The sequence below is a fragment of the Labrus bergylta genome, chromosome 14 (genome assembly GCF_963930695.1).
Source record: "Labrus bergylta chromosome 14, fLabBer1.1, whole genome shotgun sequence".
Classification (NCBI taxonomy): domain Eukaryota; kingdom Metazoa; phylum Chordata; class Actinopteri; order Labriformes; family Labridae; genus Labrus; species Labrus bergylta.
In genome coordinates, this window is record NC_089208.1 from 18,051,877 (window position 1) to 18,076,479 (window position 24,603).

Consider the following 24,603-nt stretch of genomic DNA (forward strand, 5'->3'; position numbering starts at 1 on the left):
CAGCAAGGAGTCTGTATTGAGTAGCTTGTTGAAGAGAGTATTATTACACTGTGCGAGCTCAAATACAAGGCTGTAAACAAACCCTGTTTCCAAAGTAACAAAGCTGAATGTCTCTTTCTGTACAAAATCTAAGCTACTGCTGAGAGGAGAAATGAAATGAGGGGGGGGGGGGGACAGTGGTGGCACTGGGGCTGGCTACACCCAACAGCAAAGAGTCCTATTCAAATTGTTTTATTGTGATTACGGAATTAGCTAACAATTTGACATTTTTTTAAATGGATGTAACGTCAATTAACCAATCTGACGGTTGATCTTTGTTTTTGTTGTTTTCATGTTGTGAGTACCACATAAGTAGAAAAACGCCTTAAAGGTAAAATGACTTTCTTCTCCCTCAGTCTGACTAGAAGGCAGTCATTCTGGTCGCAGAGAGAAGAAATAATAGATGAAGTGAAATGCAAGAACTGGAAAACTAGCCGTCACTAAGGCTGGGACACAGAGTACAGGAGTCTCCACAAAACAAGAAACTTAACAGAAGTTCTTCTCCTCATCTTAAACATCCACACAGATCAATATTTGACAATATTAACAAATCACATGCTTCAGGATAGTAATAATGTATGTGTGTCAGAGTACCACTTCAAGTGACCCCTCTCTGTAATGATGCTTTGCGGTGAAAAGATGATGATGATGATTTGACCCATTAGTTATCTGTGAACGTAAGTGTGCTAGCTTACATTTGCCATAAGGGCCACAATATGTTCTGATTTGTACTGAAGCTCAGGCGTCATCTCTCTCTCTCTGCTTGGCTATCATAGTCCTCCTCTGGGCCTTACATCAGTACCAACAGTCGGAGCTAACAAGATTCCTCTCCTGATTGTCGGGGAAGAATAAATTCTACTGAAGTCTAAAATGTTAGAAACAGGCTTTCAAAGATTTCAGGATAAAAGAGGCAAAATATCAACCTGAAAAGCAACCCAGAATAAATGTTGTTAAGTGCCATAATCCATAATAAGGTAATAATCATTTATTACACAAAAATACAAAAATATTAAGAGATGTTAGGATTTTTGGTTCAAAATCAAAACCCATACAGTTCAAAGCAAGTCCTGATTTGCCCTGGTTCTACTGAAGGGTAAAAGTATAAAGCCAAAAAAAAAAGACAGACAATCTAAAAAGAAAAACAAACAAACAAAGCTTGCTCTCTGTCTCTAAAAAAACAAACAAAAAAAATCAAGTATATGATCCCTTTAAGTGCTGTTCGTCTACATCTCCGGGCTTACTTCTGCCTCCTATGCGTCTAAAAAAGGATCTGATCCCAGAGGTGCTCACTTGCCCCTCTTCATGACTGTCTGTCTTACTGCCGAGCAATAAACAGTCTCCTCCTGCTTCTTTCAAAACTTCAGTCCTTGATCCAGAGGAGTGCGACCTTTGAGAAGAGCTTCTCTGGAACAGTTCTCCCAGTCGAATCAGGGATGCTGGAGAGCGCTTGGTTTCATCAACAGAAACCGACCTGATGATTGGACCCCGTGACGCAGCTCTCTTATTCGGGCACTCAGGAAGAGACGCAGAACCTCCAGATGGAGATGTTTGAGTACCACGGTTTGAGGAATTGCTCTCCCAGACTCCATCGTCTTTGTCATCTCCACCTGATGATGAGGGTCTTGTGCGATGTTGAGCTTGTCTGTTTCGTGAGGTTGGGTTTCCTTGAGAGGAGGTTAAAGGGCTCAGGATAGTCCACGGGGAGGTTGGATTGTTGGCAAAGCAATAGTGTCTAACTCTGGATTGTGGGGTTCTTGGGGAAGTGTTTGTGTCTTTGGGCCTCTCTGACTGTCGAGGAGTGCCCTGAACTCTGTCCCCATCAAAGCTGTTTTGGTAGCGGAGCACCTTACGAGTAATCTCACGAATCTTCTCGGCTTCGTCTTTGTTGTCCAGAAGTTGCTCCCCCTCTCCCTGCAGTTTAGGATGCTTCTTCTCGGGCCGCTCTTGTCCAGAGCTGGGCAAAGCTTGTGTTTTTTTTACTGGTGAAACAGTCTTAGAACTGCCCGCAGAGGGGGATCCTTCGATTGAGGGCAGCATTTCCTTCTTCCTGCATCTGCTCAATCCCTCGGGAACAGTGGTGAGGAAGCTCTGTAGGACCGACTCTAGGCTGGAGTCGTCATTTTTAGGGTCGGGTTTGGAGCAGGACACAGTTGAGCGACGTTTGGCTGCAAAACGCACGCTCTCCCTCCGCTTGTGCCTCTCCTCTGCTTCTTCTCGCATTTGGTTGTCCTACAGACATGCAAAAAAAAATAAAAAAAATCAGTGGATACAAATAAGACGAATAATAATTTGGAGAACTTAAAATTCAACAAATTGAGGGTGTCATTTTTACATACAAACTAATACTTTAATGTTTACATGTGATGCAGTTTATTCCATAGCTCTTATGAGTATGATTATATTTCTTTCTTTCTTTCTTTCTTTCTTTCTTTGCTTACCTGTACCGCTGATTCAAACCGCTTGCAAAATGAATGAAAGATGGAGCAGCACTCCTCCAGTTTGAAGGTAGCAGGGTCTTCACAGTAGTATTCAGCAACATGGTTGCTCACAATATTTAGCTCCTGGACGAAGGACTCAACATCGGCCAGTTTGGCCTCTGCCCTCTGAGAAATGACGACATAAAAAGGAATGATTGAGGAGAAATCCAAAATGTATAACGTCATAACAGGCACTTTTGTGAATTGGCTTTACAATTTGGTGCCTTTATGCAATAAAAGGTCAATAAAAAAGCAGCAACGTTACCAGGAAAAATGTCTCCATTTGTTGTAAGAGGCCAGGATGTTTGCTGCTGTATAATTTCACTTCTTTGATCTTCTTGGCTTCTCTCTCATAGTCTGAAATGACCTCCTCTTTACAAATTCTGTCATAGCAACATTTATAAATTAGAAAGATGTTTTTTTTAAAGGCAATACTTCATAGTGAATCAAACCAACAGAAATCAATATCACTCTGAAACTGATGAGATAGCATCTAAACAAAACCATGTTCAGATAAATAACTCAATAGATTATCAGTGAACTAGTGACCTTGCTGCCTTGCCGATGTGTTCTAGCTGGCTGGGAAAAGTCAGCAACTCAGTGTCGATTTCCTCTGCTTGCTGTGGTTGGAGACAAAGGAGGGAAACTATTGTAAATAAAAAGACAGAGCGTAGAGAAAAAGCATGGCAGCATTCTTTTTCATACAAACCATCTATTCATCACAATGCTCTCCCTCACCTTGGCAACATAGTGCATGAGGTCCATGCCCGGCTTGTTGGCCTTGGTGTCTGCCAGCTTGAGGAGAGAGGTCATCCTGAAGCCAATGGCATTGGCACTGTAACCACCCTGTGTAATCAATCATATGAATAGTCAATTCAGAGGTGAAATAAAGACTGAGTAAAACGATTCTGACAGGGGAACTTAAATGCATTAGATATTTTACTGAAGTGGATTTTATAAAACCATCATTCTTAAAGAAAAATACCAACAGCGTTCATGTAATTCCCAGCTTTTAAGACCAGCCGAATGACTGAATGGAGGTCATCACAGTCCAACAGCTCTAAGTAGAAAAAAAAAGAGTCATGTAGACAAAAATAATTGAGGGAAAAAAAAAAAAAAGTATACATGTGTGTTAACTGTTACCATTAGCTCCTTTAGTCATGACAGCAACAGAGTTTTTCACCTCGTCCATTAGAGGAAAGAATTCCTCCCTCAGCACCATCGCCTTCAGGCGTTCCTCATAGCTGTAGACGGAACACATCATCATACCTTTTAATATAGACACCAGCTGTGAGATTTATTCGTTATTTCCACAAGTCATTTGTATGAGACTGAGCAAGAGATTACAAAAATATGAACACAAGTTTCCTTAATCTTATGATGTGCTGCATGTGAAGTCCACGGTGCATATGTGGTAGAACTTTGACTAAAATAATCTGCACACAAAGAATGTCACTCACCCCGGCACTTTGACCAGCTGCACCATGAACTGGTCAGCTTCAGGTAACACAGAGAGGTTCCCACTGAAGGATAGCAGCAGCTTCACCTGTTCATGGACACCAACAATATTAGTATGCTAACTATCTTTTTTTTATTTTTATATAGTTTACATGGGATTGGGACGTTGTTACCTCCCCGTCTTCTGGCAGCAGTTTACAAAGCTCCACTAGTTTTCCTGTTCCAAATCTGAGCCAGTTCCCTTGACGAATATCCTGCACCATCTCTGCAACTGGCCTGCAGAGGGAGACAAAAGACAACAGTAACAGTGCAGCCTTCAGTCCTGATATCAGCAGGACTTGTCAGACACATTATGTCTCGTTAAATACTGGCTGAGGAAGTATTCTGATCCTTTTTTTAGTAAAATACAGAATACACAAGTGTCCAACTAATCGGTAATAGATTAAGAACTGATCAAATAATTAAAGATAATTGATAGATTAAAGAAAATTATACTTGATGACAAGAAAAAGCACAGAACAATTAACCCAGTAACAGAAAAAAACAACAATATATGTATATTATATCTGTAGAGTGTTGCATAATTAATTTACGATTAATTGATTTCTAAACTGAGCAGTCCTTAAGCGTTAGCGTTCATTGTCAGTTTTATCAAAGGCCCATCATAACTTGTTAGTGTTAGCTGTTAAATACTTGTGTGTCATAAAAGTACAATATTTTGATCCGAAAAGCAGTACAGTACGAGTAGAAAGCAGCAAGAAAATAAGGCTACAGTAAAGTACAGGCACCTCAAATTTAACCATTTTAAATAAGAATTTATGTAAATTAACTTCTGAGTTATACTCTCTTTATTGCGGGCTCATGCTACTTCCTTTTCCAACTTTGAGATTCACATTTGTTTTCATCCTTTCAAAAGTGAAGTGCTGTTGGGAAGCCTCTACAGTGCAAACCTAACCAGGGAGGAGGAGCTGCAACAATGCAACTCAGCAAACATGGACATCAGAAAATAAATGGAGTGATCTGCTTCCTCAGACACACAGATAAAAACACAATACAATATATTATTATATTAAACAATATAATCAGCTCTCTCCGCTGCAGTAGAAAAGCAAATATTGACACTGGTTGAGGTATTGTCAACACGCCACACTTTACATGAAACACTGCTATTTTTATTGTGTGTGTGTGTACCTTCAATTTATTTTTAACTGCATCATCACTTTTGCTAAAACCACATATATGTTCATGCTATTTAAATTTAATAATATGATACAGCAAACATCATTGCAGTAGTTAGCTGCCGACACATAAAGAGAGAATTATTTGCTATTCAAAGTGAGAGCTGAGTGAACGTCAGACCGACAGTGACATCATCTTGATAAAGTTTAGACACACACAAGTGCTAAAGTCAATTTACCAGTGAACTGTTGAACTTTTTAATGAACATGGAGCTGGATTTAAAGACTTAAAGGGAATTGTTATGACCTGATCTTTCTAATAATGTTTACACTCCCCAACATCAATTATATGGAACTACCTATGGTTTGTAGTGTTAACGTTTAAAGTGCATACAGGAACTAATAACCACTGACCCCTACCCTGGTCCTCTTTTTGTAAACTCCTCTCATGCTTTCACAGCTTTAGTCTTCATTATCTCTAAGCAGAGTTGTTCTTCAATTGGCTGCCAACATTCAAGATAAGCACAGAGAAGAGTGTTTTGCCAGTAGATGGTAGGGCACCAAACCACAACTTAAATCTATACCAAGTATCAGGGTTAGGGCATTGCAGGTGAAAATGGATTTGACCTGACTCAGGCTGAACATTAAACTCACATACTCTTCACATAAAGTCAGTTTACTTTAACAAAATAGCCTCAAGAATCATAAGCTAACTAGCTCACAAACTTCTCTCCTCACTTACTGAAGTATTTTCTCATATTCCTCCTTTCTCCATAAAACACAGGGGACCAAAATGGAACATCTTACACTTAATTAAAATTACAGGGAGATGAAAATATTTGGAATAATGTCTTAGTACACACAGGCAACAGTGAGATGTACAGAAAACCCTAGAGTCACTCCGTTGGGCTCCAACAGGCGCGATTAGCCATGTGAGTGTGGGATCAGGAACATGCACTTTTGTCCCTGTTGCTACACACACAGAAAGACTTTCCATTTAATGGCAAAAACTGGCTAAAAACATGGCTACAAATGTGCCTGGTGTGTCTTCTATTCTCAGCTGTAACTCTTGGTCAGCACTATCGTTTCATATCATTCAATTTATTTAAAAAAAGGCATTTCCATTTATTTGAATATGGTCTGCTGAGATAAAGCATGGGTTATAAAAAAAACTTGGTGGAAGTGACTTACGTGTGGATATTCTTATTTCTGAATCTATGATTTGCATGAAATTATGTTTTTATGGTGAGGAGGGGTTAGGTTCCAGTTGTTAGTCCATCTGAATCACTGGTGTGTTCTTTCATAATCACTCTGTCATTCTGAACTCCCTCTTTTACTCAGGTTGAACTAATCCTTACCTCTTGAAATGTCTCAGGAAGATCCCAATATTCATACTCTTTTTGGAGTCAAGTATTGTGACCTAAAGAGACAAGAAATTCAAATTATAGTTAGCAATAAATAAAATATCCAACGTAGAACACCTGTATTTACACGAAATGACAAGTTCAAACCCAACATAATAACTCACAAGTTATTTGAGGAAGAATCCAAACACAGTTTGCATTCAGCAGTTCCTCATTGATCACACAATTAGCGGGGAACTTTCATAGAGTAGTTCCTGTAACTGAGTTCTTTACTTCCTTATCTTCATTCTGTTTAAGTTTGAATGCTCACAAACACTGGGGATGGTCTGCACCAGGTACTTCTCTAGCAAACGCTTCCAAATTGGCCTAAATGCAATCTTTGCTATTCACCTGAGGCTCCTGTGGAAAGAGGTCCAGCCCATCACTGTTCTTTAGACCCATCACCCTTGAATTGCGGATTGACGCCCGTTTGTCTACATTACTAAACAGCTCCTCTATCCTCTGGATATCCAGCACGAGGTCTCTCTGGCTCCCCATCGTTGTCCACACGTTACGTTTGCCCAGGACCCGCTGGCTGGGGATGGTGTCCCAGTTCAGCTTTTTCATGGAACGACGCTGGGCACTTCGAGAGCCAAAAGGAGAAGGAGAAGTTGGGGGAAGAGGAGGAGGAGGAGGAGGTGGAGGTGGAGGTGCTGGTGGTGGTGGTACAGAGGTGACACACATAGTGGAAGGCTTCAGAGAACATGATATGGGATATGAATCTTCCTGGGCATCAGTTGATACAGGAGATGTAGCGTTTTGAGAGGAACAGCTGGCATCAGAGGCAGGTTTCAAAATCAGCTCTCCCTCCATCTCTCAAATTTAAAGATGATGGGAGGAAGTGTCCTTCTGTTGGCCACTAAGATCTGAGGAGATACAGAATAAATTAAATTTGTATTAGCTATTCTAGACAATATCGATGAGCAGAAGATATTTAATATCATATTTTTGCAAAAGCACATTTAAAGTTGTCTAAGCCAGTGTTGTTGTCCTAATTGCCTAAATTTCTGAGATGTATAAAACTATCACATAACCTATAGCTTCACCTCTTGCTTCTGTTGATTTATAAGGTAGCATTTCCTCAAAAAAGCCCTATTTGGTCCCTCCATATGCGAATAGCCTACAACATTAAACGAAACATCGTTGGGAAAATAAAGATCTTTTAGGATTCACTCTTCACAGCAAATAAGCAGAAGCTTCAAATACTTCTTTAATATATTAAAAATAACTTAATAGAGCCCTACGATGTAATCGGCATAGATGACATAATTAAGGCTACAAATGTTTACTGATGAACTAAAGTCTCAAACTTTGTAATGTGGTCCTACAACGTCTGCAGCCGCTGCTTCATTTCTGAGAAGGGAAGATGGCAACTAGCAAACTCACAATAATCAGATTTAATTACACGGAAACCTGTCATCAGTGGTTAAATTGTAGCCTATGCCGAAAAATGAAGTCTAAATATGCGGTCATCTTTTTTCCTCCTTACAAATATTAGGCTACATCATAAAGCCATGTTTTGCCATTAGTTCTTCACATGAAACTAAGAACTGATATCTTTACAAAAACCATACAGGACAAAGTGTGCGTCCTTTCAATACACTCGAAACTCTCAACAAAAGCGGCAAAGGTTAATGTTACTCACTCTGCTTTTAAAATGTAGCTGTCAACAAAAACCTCCTCCGACATGGCCTCGTGCTCCTGCAGCGTCCTAATGTTGGTCTGTCTCACGAGCAGCACTCACAGGTGCAGCGCGCGCCTAAACCAATCACGTTAAGGTCACTTGTCAGGTATGGTGACGCCCTAATGGGGAAATGTAACCAAATAAATGACATTCTGTTAGATGACGAGCGATGGCCAACCCGCTACTTTCAGCCTACACATACGGTGAAGGATAGCAAATTCATATATCGACTTTGACTTGTGAATTCTACTTTACAACTACACGTGAAAAGGTAGGTCGAATTAAATATTAAAGGGCAGCGAATCGACTTTTCGATATGCAATAAAACAACTAAGCGGGCTTATCTAAACCTCAAATCTACAGGTGAACATTTCTATCAAAACCACACAAAAATGTAGAAAAGTGAGAAAAATGGGATATACAAACGTGTTGGTTGTTTGAATGATCAAAAATGAGGATTAAACTAGATGAGACAATTTCGATAAATAATAATAATGTCTTGAATACATCTGTTATATTCCCAAGATTGTAGTTTCTTAGGTTGGATCCAGATGGGTTCTTTTCTGTCTGCAAGCAACAGTAGGTTATTGACCTACAATGTGATGCAAATGAGATGAGAGTGCCAAAAGAAAATACAGCAAGAGCATTTGAAAATGTGTATTTTAATTTTGTTCCCTGGGGGGGGGGGGGGGGGTGTTAAGGTGGGACTTTTCAGGTCTGAGTGAGGAATGAAGGCAGAGAATCACATCAATCCATGACAAGACTTCATTTATCATCTTAAATATAATTATGTGCAGTCATTCATTGAGTACGATACATCAGCTCAGCCTAGAAAACATTGATTGTACACAAACAATATATCTCATTTTATAAATCTTGGTTCTCTCTAGGCAACAACGTAAAGGCTAGACTAGTAAGAGTGGCTTTAAATGCCACAAGTAAATGTTCTTTTTTTCAATTAACTGGAGGTTTCACATCTACAGAACAAGAAAAAAATTCCTATTGCCATACATTTTGGTAAATTTCAAAGGAGCAGGTTTGGAAAAGAGGAGTCACATTTTTCTTTTTATATTGCTGTGTGGTGGTCAAAAGGACCAAAAACTGGCAAATCATTTTAGCTCTATGTAAAGCCAAGTGACTGAGTGACTTTCTCAGCTGGAATTGAAATACACTCATTTTACACACTGGTACATACAAGTCCAATAAACACAAGTCAAACGAATCAAAAAATTACAATAATTTTCTGAGATCCATTTTCATTTCACTGTCTTTTATAGTTTGTCAGCCAGTCTTAAAATTGAAATCAAGAAACTTTTAAGCATCATGTACGAACCAGGACGCAGAAGGCCAAGAGTAGAGCGACAGTGCATTCACACATATCTGCACATGTACTTTGGAACGCTGCCTACCATGCAAATACAGAGGAGACAATAAGCAGGAGGACTAACTCATGAACTGATAGAGCTCTCCGTTCTGTTTCCAGATGCTCTCATGAGTCCAATTCAGCATGATTGAACATTCAATGACCTGGATTATCTTCATATGTTCAACACTAGTAAACGCTAACACTCTTTAATCAGTTCATTTAAAATCATTTTTGGAAAGATATCCATTAAAGATACAGTTATCCTGAGGCATGTTTTCACCTAAGTGTGTCTTCTGCTGAACTCAGTTATGTCATACTCAAATTGAGCCATTTGTAAAAAAACAAAAACAATCATACATTTCAGTGTACAATATGTTTACTCCACCCAGTTAACAAACAGAAACATAGAAAAACAGTGATGATTACATTGAACATTACGTAGGTAGTACCATGGAGATATTCTGTGGTAAAACCGTCCCCTTATTGTCAAGTGTTGATGATTGTGTTCTACCAGTATCTTAAGATGACATTTCACAAGATCTAAACAATCATGTATTATTAGTCTTATCCCATTCCCAAACCACTCATTTACAAGATTTGATGTTGAATTATTAGGATTAGTAATATTAGACAACTACTATATAATCTTCAGTGTGAAGAAAGATCATCTTAGACAAGCATATTATTTTAAGAGGACTGAAAGATTTGAACCTGGATGTCAATGAAATGTTCCTTATTAACTCTAAAAGATAAACAAATGAAAAAAGACAAAAACACATGTCAATGTCATCACGCAACAATTAATTAATTAATTGATTCCAATCCATTCAAGTTTGTTGGATCTTAACAGACCTACCTATCTTCAGTAGATAACTGTCTCCTCAGTTCACAGTGAAACCCAGATCATCAATGAACTTGTAGCATGGGTTAAGCTTCCTATAAACAGCTTTTTTTTTCCATTTTGGGGGCTAAATTAGCTTAAAAAAATAACTGAAGACCCAAACCTGTGTTAGTTTGTGAAGCTGTGGCAGTGTTCCTTATATGATCATTGCATAAAGAGTCAGATTTTTCCAGCTACGATTTCAAATCTGTAGCATTTCTGATGACTACAGACTAAGCACTGCGGTACCTGGAGTGTAAAACACAAGCACATGTTGCCTAAACAGTAAACTGCACTCCACTCTTAAGCACAAGACAAACATCTGACTAGAACTAAAATAAGCATAAACTTTCAGAGATGATAGTCAAATTAAGAACAGAATAAAATAATATTCTCATAATTAAACACAAAAATATAACAGTTATTTCAAAGTGACACATTACTTAATTTGAAATGTACATTGATTGGTAATGTCTAGACATTCCATTCCAGTGTACCGCACAAATGCCCTTCACTAATGGTTTGAAATGTTTGTCTGATCGTACTTTTCTTCCTGCAGGCTGCAATCTAAGTAAACTAGCTCTTACATGAGGAGGCACACTGGAAGAGTGATAATGTCTGGAGGAGTTTTGGAAGTAGTGTTTTGGTACATCTGAGCAGGTTTAACTGTGTCGCCAGTTTTCCTTTCTCTTCTCCATCTGTGGTCACAAGAACATGTTTGGTTGAGGTTCAACTCAGAGCACTGTGAACACTCATGGAGTACAGTAATGACTGTGAACGTGACTGAAACAAGCTCACACGGCAAAATAGTGTTGAGATAGAAGGGAGGGGGGGTGGAGTTAATTAGGAGGGAGGGAAGGTAGAGATGAATGGTTTCTCTGGGTTCAAAGCTCGAAGAGGTTCAGAGTGACAAATAGGAAGTTTGGGGAGAGGCACTAAAAGCCCCCAGACTGTTCATGAATCTGGCCACTTGGTTTCCAGCTGCATTTAGCCCACTCGTCAGTAATACCCTGCATTTCATCAGTCCAATCCTCCTTCATCTGTCCAATCATCTAGCCACATGCTCATCGTCATCCTCTCATTTATCTGCATGTGTTTCCCTCTGTAAGTAAGGGGGTTTCAACAGGTAACAGGTGGAGGTGGTCAAGAAGAAAGGCTGCTCACTGCTCCTCTAACCAGGAGGGCTTGTCGGCCCCTGGAGGCCTCAACTTTATGTTGAACTGCTTCAGCGTCTGCTCCAGCTGCTCCTGGTTGCCAGCAAAGTACGCTGAGATGGCGTTATGGAAGAGAAGGAGCTGCTTGTGCATCACCTTCACCTGAAAAAGAGAGAGAGAATAAGGAAATCAAGAAACAACATTTAAGGTCAAAACAGATTTTTTTAAATTTTTAAGTTAATAAAAAAGGTGGCCCCTCTTTTGCCCACTAACCTTATTCTCCTCCAGGAACTTGAGTTTAATGATGACATCTGAGCGGAGGCGTTCATACTTGTCCTTCTGGACCTGGTACTGTTGCTGAGCAGCATCTATGCGGGCCATGGCCACAGCGTCCCTCGGGCCCAAACTGAGCTCCTCCAGATCTGACCGGTAGGCATCAAACTCCAGCCTGTTTGTGAAAGGTGAAAAAATAATACAGTGTTAAATGCCTTGAAAACCCTGCTCATCAGTTGAAGTGCATAGAAGTTATCATGAGCACAACAATTTAAGACAAAAAATGTGTTAACAGTTTTTTCCCCACCACAGGACAAACTGTGTTTCTGATTGTTCGTGTTTCTGTGCATCACTAGTGATACAGTCAATACGTGTCAAACCAGAGTTAAAAAAAATCAAACATGTAAAATAATACCAAATAATGTAATTTGGTAATAGAAAAAAGGTGGATGTTGTTTGACTTTTATGCTCATATGCCAACATCAAACATTAATCTTAGTCTTTCTCAGAGGTGAAAACATCTCCATGATTCATATTTCTTTTAAAATATATTGTCACTTTGTACTGCAAGTGTTGGGATTCTGCCTTGACATTATCTGCTCATGGAAATTATTCTGATAACACCGAACTGCCATTCATTTTCACATCAACGCATTCAAATTCCTTGCAATGTTTTGTATTTAATATTATACAAACACTTCATTGAAAAGTAGTCACAGTGATCTTCATTACAATATCAGCATTTCAGCTGAAGTTTTGTTTACATCTCTTAGTCAATCCTCCTTTAAAAAGGGTCAGTCTAGTCAGTGTGTTTGATGGAAAAAATAAGAAGTAAACTTCATGTCCTTACCTGGCATTTTCATACATCTTGATGGTCATCAGGGTGTCCTCCATGGTCTTGTTGACCAACGTGTTGATGCTCGACACAAAGAAGTTAATGGCACCAAGAAGAGTTTCTCCATTCTTACACAACAACTTCTGAGTCTCTGCATTGTAGCCAAATTCATCCTTTAAAGCCAAATAAGATATTTTTTATTACATGATATGATAATGGTCAATCAAATCAATCAAATTTAAAAATGGTTTTAATCATCCCTCTGATCTTGTTCATTACACATGAGTTAAGACTTTGTAGGTCTTACCCTAAGCTCTGGAGATTTCTGGCTGAGGTCAGCGAAGGTGTCTCCCAGCGCGTGCTGCGTCTGCACCATGTTGTAGAAGTGGTTGGTGAGCGCTCTGGCCAATCGCAGCACATTCTCATATTTCCTTTTAGTGTCTCTCAGCACCTCAATCTGGGCCTCCAGCTCCAGGTCCACAGTCCGGGAACCACGGCCGAAACGCTCCGAGATCATTTGTTTTGTGCACTAAAACAATGAAGGACCACAGAGAATTAAGTAAAACTATTAAACTCAAGGAACATGTTTGATTTCAGATCATCAATAGACACAAAATAAAAAAACACACCCAGTAGCTCTTTATTGTAATGTTATAATTAAGTCATAATTGTATTCATTTTACAGAACCTCAGATACCTTGTAAGTGTTAAGACCCCACTTCTTCACTGTTTCTAGCTTTTCTACAGCCACACCGCGGGTCGCTTCTTCAGCCATCATTGACGAGCTGCTGCTGCTGTGGTGCATGTTGGAACCTGAGAGATATGACCCGAATGAATAAATAAAACAACATGGTAATCAAAACAATTGAAGCAAATAAACACTTAAGCAAACAAAGTGGTTCTGGAAGGTTCTAATAGAATAAGACCCAATAAAGAATCCACTACTTCATAAAGGGATTTAAACTGAGTTGAATCCAGGAAAAGCAAAACCCCAACCTGTTCTCAAATCTGTCTGCTATTATACAAGCGATTTCTATCACCATAAGCCGTTAAACCATTATAGAATGAGTATGGGAGTTAGAGTTCAGTGGTAAGAAAACAGCAGGAAAAGCAAAGGAGGAAATACCAATTAAAACAGCCTAAATATTTAAGATATAATATTTATATTAAGCTGTCAGAGAGGCTGAAAATACTTTAGACAGCAGGAATATCTGGGGTACTGCTCAATCTGATTCTCAAAGTAGATCTAATAAGACGAACTTCGTCCTCTTTGTTTCCCCAGTACCTTTGTATTCATTTGATTCACTTGCTTTGTGGCAGAGGAAAGAACTGGATGAAGGAACACTACTTCGCCTGGCCTTCATTCGCAAATCTGTGACAGCGGACAGATGGTTGGGTGGGAGGGTTTGGATGAAGGAATGGTCAGGGTGATAATAAAATAGGGTGGGGTGTGGGGTGGCATTTACAATAGGGTCAGGATTTTAAATAATAGTTGGATATTTCGTTTTTCAGACAGAAGTTATTATTAATGTGATGATGCAGCATGCCAGAGAGGGAAAGTTAACGTAGGAGTAAGATGGATGGGAAGGGAAGCAGAAGAGCAGGACGTCAAAATGGAGAGTAGAGTAGGATGACGGACGAGGGGAGGGGAACGGTGAAAGGACAGACAAGTAGAAAAAAAGATGAAGAGACAACATTTAGCGCATGACATTCAGTGAAAAATGCAGACATGTGAGTGGTGATGATGAGGACGGGGCCAGTTTGAGTTATTGCAGCAGTACTTATTACTGTGATACCAAAACAAATGGATCAGCCTTTCTTTAAAGACTATGTATGCTAATGACAAAGTTGATAATTTAAGGGGCTTTTATTACAATCATTTTACAAACTTGCTCGTAGTAGTATTTTACTTTTGTAATGAAAACTGAATTTCTTTATACAAATAGACACATTGATAGGCATGAAGATGGCTTCTGCTTTAGTACACAGAAGTTCAGAGATCAGAGTAATTCAGGGGGAAAAAAAGATAGACCCCAACCAGAAGAAGAACGTGTAAAAGAAGTGATGTCATAGAGAGAGAGTCCAAATGTCCGACTGAACGAGCAGCAGCCATAAGTAAGTGTACTGCCATCTCTCTACCGATGGAGTGAAAATTTGAGGTAGATAAAAGGATTCAAGCGAAAGAGGAGATCCTTCCCAGCTGAATAAAGAAGACAACATGTAAAAAAAAGGATCTTTCCAAAATGAGATATGCACAATGAGAGGATGAGCATTTAAATAAAGTAAAATCAATTATCATTATGTTTGTTGGTGTTGTAACAGACACAGGTCGTGCTTACTGATTCTTAATGTTACCTAAATGGTGGCTGTTCAGCATCTCATCAACATCCCCCAAAACGACATCCCATTTTGGAAACAAGCTCTCCATTAATAACAAAACTTAGAGCTAAAAATCCACCTAATCCTTGAACTGGGATCCTTTTGTTAAACTCAGCATTGTAGCGCACTGCGGGGCCTGAGAGAGAGAGTGGGACAAAGATGTTAGAAAAGGTATCAAATAAGTCGTAATGAGAGAGTTGCCGTTTCCCTTGGCTTCAGTTAAACTGCTCAACTGCTTCCTAGGACAATTCAAAACAAAGCAAGCTGTATTGTTTGGGGAGAGCTGGTCCTTTCCAATTGTCTGAATGACATCAGTGGAATTAACAAGTTTGGAATATTTATTTAGTTATTTAATCAATATGTCCATCAAGTCTGTCCATTACCGCCGTGGTCATTGCTTCCTTTGTTAAATAATATATTTGTGGGGCGCTTGGGTAGCTCACCCAGTGCAGCGGTACTATTATCACCTTTAGCCCGGTTTATATCACCACAGGTGTTTTACTGCATTCTAGAGCCCTGGGCCAGACTGTTTTCTTAATCCCACTCTCGCTTGATTTTAGTGCCTGTACCCGCACCTAGTGTGTCCAAACCCTTCCACACCCGCAAAGATTCTGACATGCATCCATCCATCCATCCATTTTCTTCCGCTTATCCGAGGTCGGGTCACGGTGCCAGCAGGTGCAGTAAGTCAACCCAGATTTCCCTCTCTCCAGCAACACTTTCCAGCTCCTCCTGGGGGATTCCGAGGCGTTCCCAGGCTAGAGGAGATATATAATCCCTCCAGCATATTCTGGGTCTGCCCCGGGGTCTCCTCCCAGTTGGTCGTGCCTGGAAAACCTCTAAAAGGGAGACGTCCAGGAGGCATCCTTAACAGATGCCCAAACCACCTCAACAGATTCTGACAATTCTAGTGAAAAGTTCAGAAAAAACCAACAAACACTGTGTTCAGACAAACAAATAATAAAACAAATCTAATATGAGAGCTTTGATCTCCTTTCCTGCATCATTTGTCGATTCATTTTTAACACAAGAACAACTTGGGGACGGCAGTGATTCTTTTAACCGCATTGTCCTACAGCAATGTTAAAACAGCATGCTCCCCAGAGATCTTCCTTGGATCCCTCAGGGCCCATGGAATCAAAATTTTACCTAATGTTACCTTTCCTGGCTATCTACTGCATTCACTCTCAAATGGGGTCTACATCCCAAGAAAATAATCTTAATTCAAACATCCTTTTCGGGACTGAATGCAGAAAATACATTTCTATTCGAAGAATAAATGTTTTTTTTTTGTTTTTTTTTAAATCAATCAAATTCAATCTGCATCTCTGCTTCCTTCCATGTCTAAACATAGAACCACCAACACTGAGTAATAAAGACCACAGGCACATTTTGAGATACAGTGGAGGCTTACTGTAGGCTATGTATTAACCACTACAATCGACCCCCAACCACTGCAAATTACTTCCACTACAATCTCCTGGGGAAAATGAGAGGAAGCCACAGAAACCAAATACCTCATTGTCTTCTGAAGAAACTCCCAGAATAAGAGACAGCAGAACAAGTCAAAATGGGACAGAGTGACAGAACAGCTGAGGAGATAAGACAGAGGAGATTTATCTGTACCTTTGATTGAGCTGGTGGGGATGATACCCTCTGCAGCTCCTCCATAACCCCCAGACACAATGCTAGTCTCGTTGAGATTTGGACCTGATACCATCACCTGCTGTAAGTCCTGCAAAGTGCAGAAATAAAATAAAAAAGAACAACAACAACAAAGAAAGGGATGAGGGTTTTGGTTAGAGACACGTATACAGAAGATTATGACATCAGTGTTAAACTCAGACAGTGTAGACAATGTATGTTAAAGTCTAGTCACTAGAGGGAGACAGACACTACTATGTTAGGAAGGTTAGTGTATACACAATCTTTAAGCAACCTTTAACTTCATCCTCTTATCTGGTAGCCAACTTTAGGGAACTACACAGCAAACACAGCACTTAAGAACCCTGTTAATAATCAACCTAACTAATGACTTGGACTGAACCTCCTGCCACAATGGGAGCAAGCAAGAAGACTGCAACAGCACAGCTGTGATCAACCTTAAGTCAAACCCAAGCAGTGACCTTAATGATCTATGCAGCAGGAAATGCTCAAGCAAACTCTTCTTTCCTGCCAAAATAATCACAGGCTGCAGTAAGGCTCTGAATCATGAGGGGAACGGTGTTATGAGACACATAATCCATCTTGTGTGTTTTCCTTAATTTAACTCACAGCTTTCTTTTGTTTGCCTTCCTTCTTAAATATCAGCAAGTTATGAAAAAAAAAACATGTAAGGGATTTGTGAAAAAGGACAATCTAGCCTGAATAGATTTCTCACTTAGGCAAGCCATATGTGTTCCTAAGACAAACAGGTTTAAATTTGACTCCTGTCTGTGCTGGGAGAAAGCCTCTTATATCATTTGCTGCAAACACTGCACACCCAGTGACTCAACTCTGAGCAAAGACCCATAGCGCCTATCATAAAAATTTAAACAGCTGCATGATATTTAGATTCCTGAAACCTTGGGCTTGGACTCTTCAGTAGGAATGTGATAAGGAAACACAAGAGTTATGGAAAGGGAGGTAGCCATTTCCTTTGTGCAAACATTAACACAAATAGTACACTGACACTAAGAAGAGGAAGCAAACGTGACTTTGCTGTGCTCTGTGCTGCTGTTGGAGGTTAAACAGCATCTACTAGGACAAATCTGCCTGAATATACCTGAAATGTGTGAAGGCTTATGAGGTGTTTAGTCATTGTAAGCACTCTGTTAGCTTTGTTGCAGAAACACAACAACATTGTTCAATTATGACTTAAACATCAATATAAAGCAAGCATTGGTAAGTCAAATCACCGCTACAGTGAAAGTATCATATGATGAATATTAGTGTGACAGTGTGATGTTAATCCAGCCCCTTCCAACATGTTCACGTTAGGTAAGTGCACACAGAATCTAGACTATAAATATGTTAATCAAATGAAAACAGAATGTAAGGTTTAGATTTCAGTGTTAGCCGACAGTTTTTTTTTTTTGTTGCTAAATCTACTTGAAGGAAATTATTTTTGAAGGAAATCTTCTAAACAATGTTAATTTCTAGAGACTCCTATCAAGTGTAAGTAGGAGCTAAGTTAACAGAAAGCACAAGTCACGCTGCACAGCGGTTTGCCATTCAAATGAAATATGTGACATTTTGTGTTATAAAACAACAAAAGTGATGCAAGGCAATTTAATGCCACATAAAGTCAAACCACTGAGCAGCACTACACACCATCATTAACACATACACACAAATGCACAAATGGCCTGCTCACCCTGGTGCCTCTGGAGCTCCCTACCTTCTCATCTAAGCTCCACTGCAGTTTTGCAGCCTGCACAGAGATGGAAGAGGGAGAACAGACAAACACAAAACAACAACAAAAAGGAAAAGGGACAAAAAGAAAAATAATCCATGACTGAAATTATGAAACAGGATAGAGTGATGCAAAGGAACTCCAAGAAAAGGTCATTGTAATGTCCACAGACAGCAGGGATGGGGAATGGAGAGCAGTGATGAGTGATATCAGAGCAGGTCAGGTCATTGAGCTGGTTTATATTAGGTTCATGTTTCGTGGATCATGTAGTCCATATCTGGGATGATATGGACTACATGCAACTTTGCCATGATATTATTCCATCACTGTCTGCACAAAGAAAGAACGGGTTCCAATTCAACAGAAAAAATATAAACGTATCATTTAACAAGACATGAGCAAACATCAAAAGTGACATTAAGATTAAAGAAAATAAATCAAGAAAGAACTGTGCGCACACACAAAATCATCCACACAAACACAAAACCTTCCAGGAAAGACAATTTTCTATTTAAGTAGTTCATGTCACATGTTACCTTAAAGATTCATTCTAGCACCGGTGCCTAATTTCTAGAGTTTCTTAAATCACATCATAATTTAAATATTCAAAGTGTGTCAAGATGGATAGTTAGACCAAAAAGGAACTGAAGAAAAGGACACAGCCTCTTCAACTACATTTCCTCCTTCGCTTCAGTCTATATATAACTGCAGCCTTGTGTTGTGGCATCTGCTCGATGTGGAAGAAAAGTGACGTAGACACTGATCCCTCCCTGGATACTTTGTTGACACAGTGCCTGTTCCCTGAGATAAAGCAAACTACAGCACCTTTAAGTCATCAGGAAATAATGTGGCTGTCATATCTTAACAGTAAGTTGTAAGAGGCTTACGGTCTTATAGTCTGTTTATACAGAGATATGGCATAAAAAAAAATCAGGAAACTATGGCATTGTAGACACTCCCTGAAAAAGAGAGGCTCTGCATAAAAATGCCACAGACAAATTTTTCTTTTTACAAAATAAATGTGCAGTTTCTTTTTTAATCCTTACCACACGATTGGGGTATTTCTAAATTAAAAGCACATGTATTCACCTCTGAGAAACTATAAGTAATGGCACATCTTAAAATGCTGAGAGCTACTGTGATGCATCTTATTCTTTGCCAGGATGTTGCTTGCAGTCAGTCCTTTGTCTGTAACTGTGAAGCTGTCACTCACCATTCCTGCCCTGACACAAGAGCACAGCTACGACATCTAAAACCACATTTCTGCTCCTTCTAAATCAGCCAATCTTCATCTCCACATAAATGAGACAGACTGCTGCAGCTTAAACTAAAAACGCTGCGTGGCAGATACCAATCTGGTTTCAGAGGGCTTTCACCCAAGGACAAAGCACAGCCACTTTCAGATTAATTGCGGAGTTGCTATGACAACTGGTTAATATCCAGCACCAAACAGTGCAGATAAACACTTCATATCCATGAACACTTTCAACAGAGGAAGAAAAAAACCAATGGTTAGACACTTGCTACATCTTGATAGCTTCGTGAGAAGGCAGGCTTTTCTTTACTACTGTGAAGAAGCCACTTCAAGTTTGGTGAGCAAATAACAAGTTAACTGGCTGTGCTTCTTCCAGGATCTTCAGTCTGTTTGCGCAACAAGGTGTGCCTTTGGACGCAAGAACCTGTTCCACCTATTTTACCCTGCGACTCTGATGTTACTTCATTCTCACAGACTCTGACTTTAACACTACTTACAGTGATAGCAACACAGCGTCTTTGACTTCAAACGAGACTCTGCAAATGATCATTTAACACCTGGAGGGCGAGAACTACATCAAGGATGAACTCATTGATGTAGTTCTCTCCCTTCAGGTGGCGTTCCTGCTGAACACATACAGTAGGCTTTGTACAAAACCCCATTCTAACTTAAGGACTTCCAGTCCGAGCTTCTTTAAATAAGCTAGCACCAGGCTATCACGGTTGTCAGGCTGTATATAGAATCTAACAACATTATACATTCCTTAGCTGTATTACATTTACAGCTATGTAGTTATTTTAATATTATTTGATCACATATAAAACCTATTACTGTAGGCTAGGGCAAACTTGTATTTGTAACTTTTGTATTCAGAGGAGAATGATCATTGAGCTCCTGTCACATACTAAAAAATAGGGCCAATCTAGTTAACAGCCGGGCGCTTCACACATGCTCAAAATTGCATACAATGAATTTGGGATGGACTTTATAGTCAGTGTGACATCATGCTTAGTTAGAATAGTAAGAAAGAATGCAATTTTTTGACACATAGTAGTAAGGTTTATGAAATACACATGAGATGTGTGTGCAACACTGAACATGTGGCCACAGGAGCTGTTAAAGAGAACAACTGGTTCCCATGGAGACAGCTGGTCTCAAACACCTGATTTCCCAGGAGGAAATCTCCCCACAGCTGTCACTAAGCAGACACATCTTAGAGTCTATGACAGGTAAAACATACTGGAGTAAAAGATCTACCCAGGCAGAGGAAAATATTCAAATTCAGAGAAAGAGACTGTGATTGATATTTTTGTACTGAGTAAATGAACACGCATACATAAATTGAAAGAATAAAATGAAGTGGCTGACTGGCTGCACTCACACAGCCAGTGTTCAAGACTGACAACAACTGTATTAACTAAGAAGAGGCAGTGCAATGGCTGACAGGGGAGGACCTATTAGGAGAAGCAGCCCTGTTGCTTGGACGCAGAAAGCGCTGCTCATCAGCACGAGTTCACACTCCTCTCTGAACTCCCTCAGGTCATCAGAAAAAAACACCAAGTGTAAAGTCAATCAGATGACTGGTCTTTCAAGATTTGTGAAAGATAGACGGATAGTTGGCTTAAACATGTAGGTTTCATTGTCTTCATGCACTCATTCACTTCATGTGAATGATTTGACTTTCAAAGATAGCACTGCATGACTGAATACATTATCAAGCTAATGTTTCCTTGAGGAAAAACTCAGATGGCGCAGAAGATATACTTGAGCTTACACTTTAACTGAAAAATAAAATAATTATTTAAACCAATAGAAAATAAGCAACTTAACAAAAATGAATAGTGTGACTATAAACAAATGTATTCTTTTTACGGACTGCAAAATCGCATCATCGCCGACAATTGTCAGGGGCCAAAAATGTTTTAGCAGGGATCTTAAACAAATTAAAAATGAGATGAAATATGCAAGAGCAAATTAATAAGAATTACAGCAAGAGTATTAAATGTACTCTACTGTTTTTGAGATACAAGTTATCTGTCAGGACCTTGGTGTCATTGTCCTAAAATAGGTGAACAACAACTACACAGGAGAGTCTCAAATTGTTACACGCTCACCCACCTGTTCAAGGCTGTCGTCTTCTGGTAGTGTTCCTGTGTCGCCATTACTGTTGATAGGAATCTCCATTGTGGCAGCTTTACTCATAATGCTGTCTGTCATAGTGCACGGTGTCTGTTCGAAAGAAATAGAGATAAAGAGAGATAAAGCATGGGTATAACAGAAATGGCTTCATGTGAATAAAGGGAAAAAGTTACAGATGGAAAAACAGCGAAGCCTAAATGCTAGTTTGAACAGGAAAGACCAAAGAACGTAGTCAAAACAGCCAAATCATTAGGCAGATGGGAATATAATGGCTGCTCACAAGGGAGGAGGTGATTTTCAAAGGGCAAGACATAAATACAGCAGACCTATGAAAGCCCCAAACACACAAGCCGCCACTACAATGAGCTGTGTTGAAGTGGCCACTCTTCTCTGCAGCTCAATTACAGGACTGGACTGTGACAGCACTCACTTTGCAAAAAAACAAAGACTAGAGGAGGAGGCTGCAAAATGGTTTACATCACAGATGTCAAGTCAGACAATGTTGTAAGAGGTCAAAGTGATTTTTCATGCTACATACTGTATATTCACTTCTTTCAGTGTCATCAAGTATGCATGATAACATATGAAAAAATAATGTTGGACAAGAAGCAATATCGACCCTATTTTTGGCTTGGGTTGGAATAATGAATTCACATCCTACTGAATTCACTCCTACAAACACTAATGGCCGATTTGTGTGTATTGCAATATGTGTGTGAGAGACATAATCAAATCAAAGCCAATTTGAGGACCTTAAAGACACTTGTTAAGGTTCAACGAGGCAGCAAATGCAATTGTTATTCCTGGTAAACCAAACACCTGGAAAACTTCAGCCTGTAAACTCTACACAAAGAGATAAACGGAAGCCCATAGCTCAGCATATGATTGAGGACAAACTTGTGGGTGTTCGGTGGTGCATTGATTTTCCCAGTTTCAGATGGAGAACAACTAGCTTCCACTTAACAGCAGCTGGGATTAAATATTAAGATTTAACACATTAAAGTTAGTAGCTGCCAAAAGATGAACAAATATGATATATTTCCCAATTATATTTGTCTCAAAATGTAACGTGGTCGTGCCATGTTTTGACTACAAGTTAAACACTTAGGATATGTAATCTTTTAAGATTACTACTCTATACTAGGCTTACAAATAATACAATTTAAAATGTATTTGTGTTAATTCATAGCACCAATGGAAAACAGGGAGGCTGACAGGATTCACAGGAAACAACGCTTATGAAGCATGTAACTATTAATGAGTGTGAATATGAATTATCAAAGTTAACCCAGGGCGAACATTTGGATTAGTTAACATAAAAAAAAAAAAAGCTTGGTGTCCTGGATTTTCTGCACATGTAGCTGACTGTAACATGGCAGGTTATAGTGGCAGTCAGATCATTTGCTGGCGCAGACATTATAGATGTTGTTTGATGGGAGAAACGAGAACAGTTTGTTTACATTTGCCTAACTGGGCGTTTCATTTTAAATGCCATGGTCTGTCCATTTCCTGAGGAATGACACGTCTCTGTTGACTCTCCGTGAGAGAAGCTCTCTTCAGCAGTTCTTACACCAACTTCTATGTCAAATGTTGGAAATGTTTAAAAAACAAACCTTTTCTTTATTAGTTGAAAAAACAAATAGTTAAATGGAAACAGGTTGAGATCGTATATTAAATTACGGTAAACATAATAAATAACCTAATGATTCTATTAAGGCTTCCAGGTTACAAAGTACCATTGACAATAAAGAAGTACTAAGAGCGCAATTTATAAATATCCCGACCGCCAGGACAGGTGCACCTGCTCAGGTGCATGTTTTTCCATGCAGACATATGGTGGGTTCAATAAGCCCAACATAGTGTCGGTTCTGAAAAAAAATAAAAGCACATAATCTCTATCTATTAAGAATTGGCATTATATTGACGCAGTTTTATTGACGGTGGAAATAAATACGGCCTGCGTTTAGTTCACGTGTTAAGAAGATGATGGTTAAAAATAAAAACTACAAATAATAACAGCAAGCTTACAGTGGAAATAAAGCTAATATTAACTGTATAAGATTCAAACTCGTTTTCCAATACATACTGCTTTATTATCGTTTTGAAACGGGTTGACTTACGGTGTATTTGGTCCCGTCGTGAAAACAGAGCTGATCTGGAAGCTAGCGAGAGAGCTAATATCAAGCTAGCGGCAGTGCATCCCAATACACGCGCGGCTGGAGACTGGTTTGCTCTTTTTGTCCGTACCAGGAAAAAAAAAACACAAGTGGCAAACAACGCAGCGCTGTTATCTACAAATATCTGTGTGTCATGTCAATTTAAAGTCTAACAAGGTTTTTCTTCTGTCTCTACACAAATAATCCTCTATCCTGTTCCTTAATTATGCCAAGAGGAACGCTTTACGGAACTGACGACACCGACGGATTCATTTTTGCAGACGCGCTACGATCCAAAGATCCTCTATTAGAAAGACGATGGATCTCTAGTAACAAACGCAAATCCTGCTGTAATCATACCAAGTGATAAAGTGCCAGGCCAGTTTATAGTGGAAACAGTGGATATATTGTAGATATATATTCATATTACATATATAATACGATTGTTTTTCTCTCTTGTGTAGAGTCTCTGCAAAGAGATGTTTTTCATTATTTTTTTTAATGCAGAAAAATTTGTAGAGAGCTATTTGATG

General features: G+C 39.3%; 2 protein-coding genes across 10 annotated transcripts; both read right to left on the reverse strand.

Annotated features, from left to right (window-relative positions):
* Positions 1 to 1,004: 1,004 nt before the first annotated feature.
* fhdc3 (FH2 domain containing 3) lies at positions 1,005 to 8,317 on the reverse strand. The gene is made up of 12 exons (XM_020650107.3): positions 8,201 to 8,317; positions 6,907 to 7,421; positions 6,511 to 6,572; positions 4,148 to 4,250; positions 3,977 to 4,062; positions 3,660 to 3,760; positions 3,506 to 3,576; positions 3,255 to 3,362; positions 3,066 to 3,136; positions 2,782 to 2,899; positions 2,478 to 2,642; positions 1,005 to 2,268 (listed from the first exon to the last, which is right to left on the reverse strand). Exons 2-12 carry the CDS (start codon positions 7,366 to 7,368, stop codon positions 1,231 to 1,233), a joined length of 2,385 nt encoding a protein of 794 aa, XP_020505763.2. The 5' UTR covers positions 7,369 to 7,421; positions 8,201 to 8,317; the 3' UTR covers positions 1,005 to 1,230.
* A 673-nt stretch (positions 8,318 to 8,990) lies between these two features.
* arfip2b (ADP-ribosylation factor interacting protein 2b) lies at positions 8,991 to 24,333 on the reverse strand. 9 transcript variants are annotated; one of them, XM_065962850.1, is made up of 10 exons: positions 24,035 to 24,333; positions 21,894 to 22,004; positions 18,506 to 18,538; positions 16,753 to 16,861; positions 14,033 to 14,119; positions 13,445 to 13,560; positions 13,055 to 13,276; positions 12,763 to 12,920; positions 11,913 to 12,087; positions 8,991 to 11,801 (listed from the first exon to the last, which is right to left on the reverse strand). In XM_065962850.1, exons 2-10 carry the CDS (start codon positions 21,990 to 21,992, stop codon positions 11,646 to 11,648), a joined length of 1,155 nt encoding a protein of 384 aa, XP_065818922.1. In that variant the 5' UTR covers positions 21,993 to 22,004; positions 24,035 to 24,333; the 3' UTR covers positions 8,991 to 11,645. The 9 variants fall into 9 exon arrangements, with proteins under 9 accessions (XP_065818922.1, XP_020505765.1, XP_065818921.1 ...); XM_020650109.3 differs by lacking the exon at positions 14,033 to 14,119 and adding an exon at positions 15,206 to 15,262 and having other exon boundaries at positions 24,035 to 24,332; XM_065962849.1 differs by having other exon boundaries at positions 18,482 to 18,538; positions 24,035 to 24,332.
* Between the last annotated feature and the right edge of the window lie 270 nt (positions 24,334 to 24,603).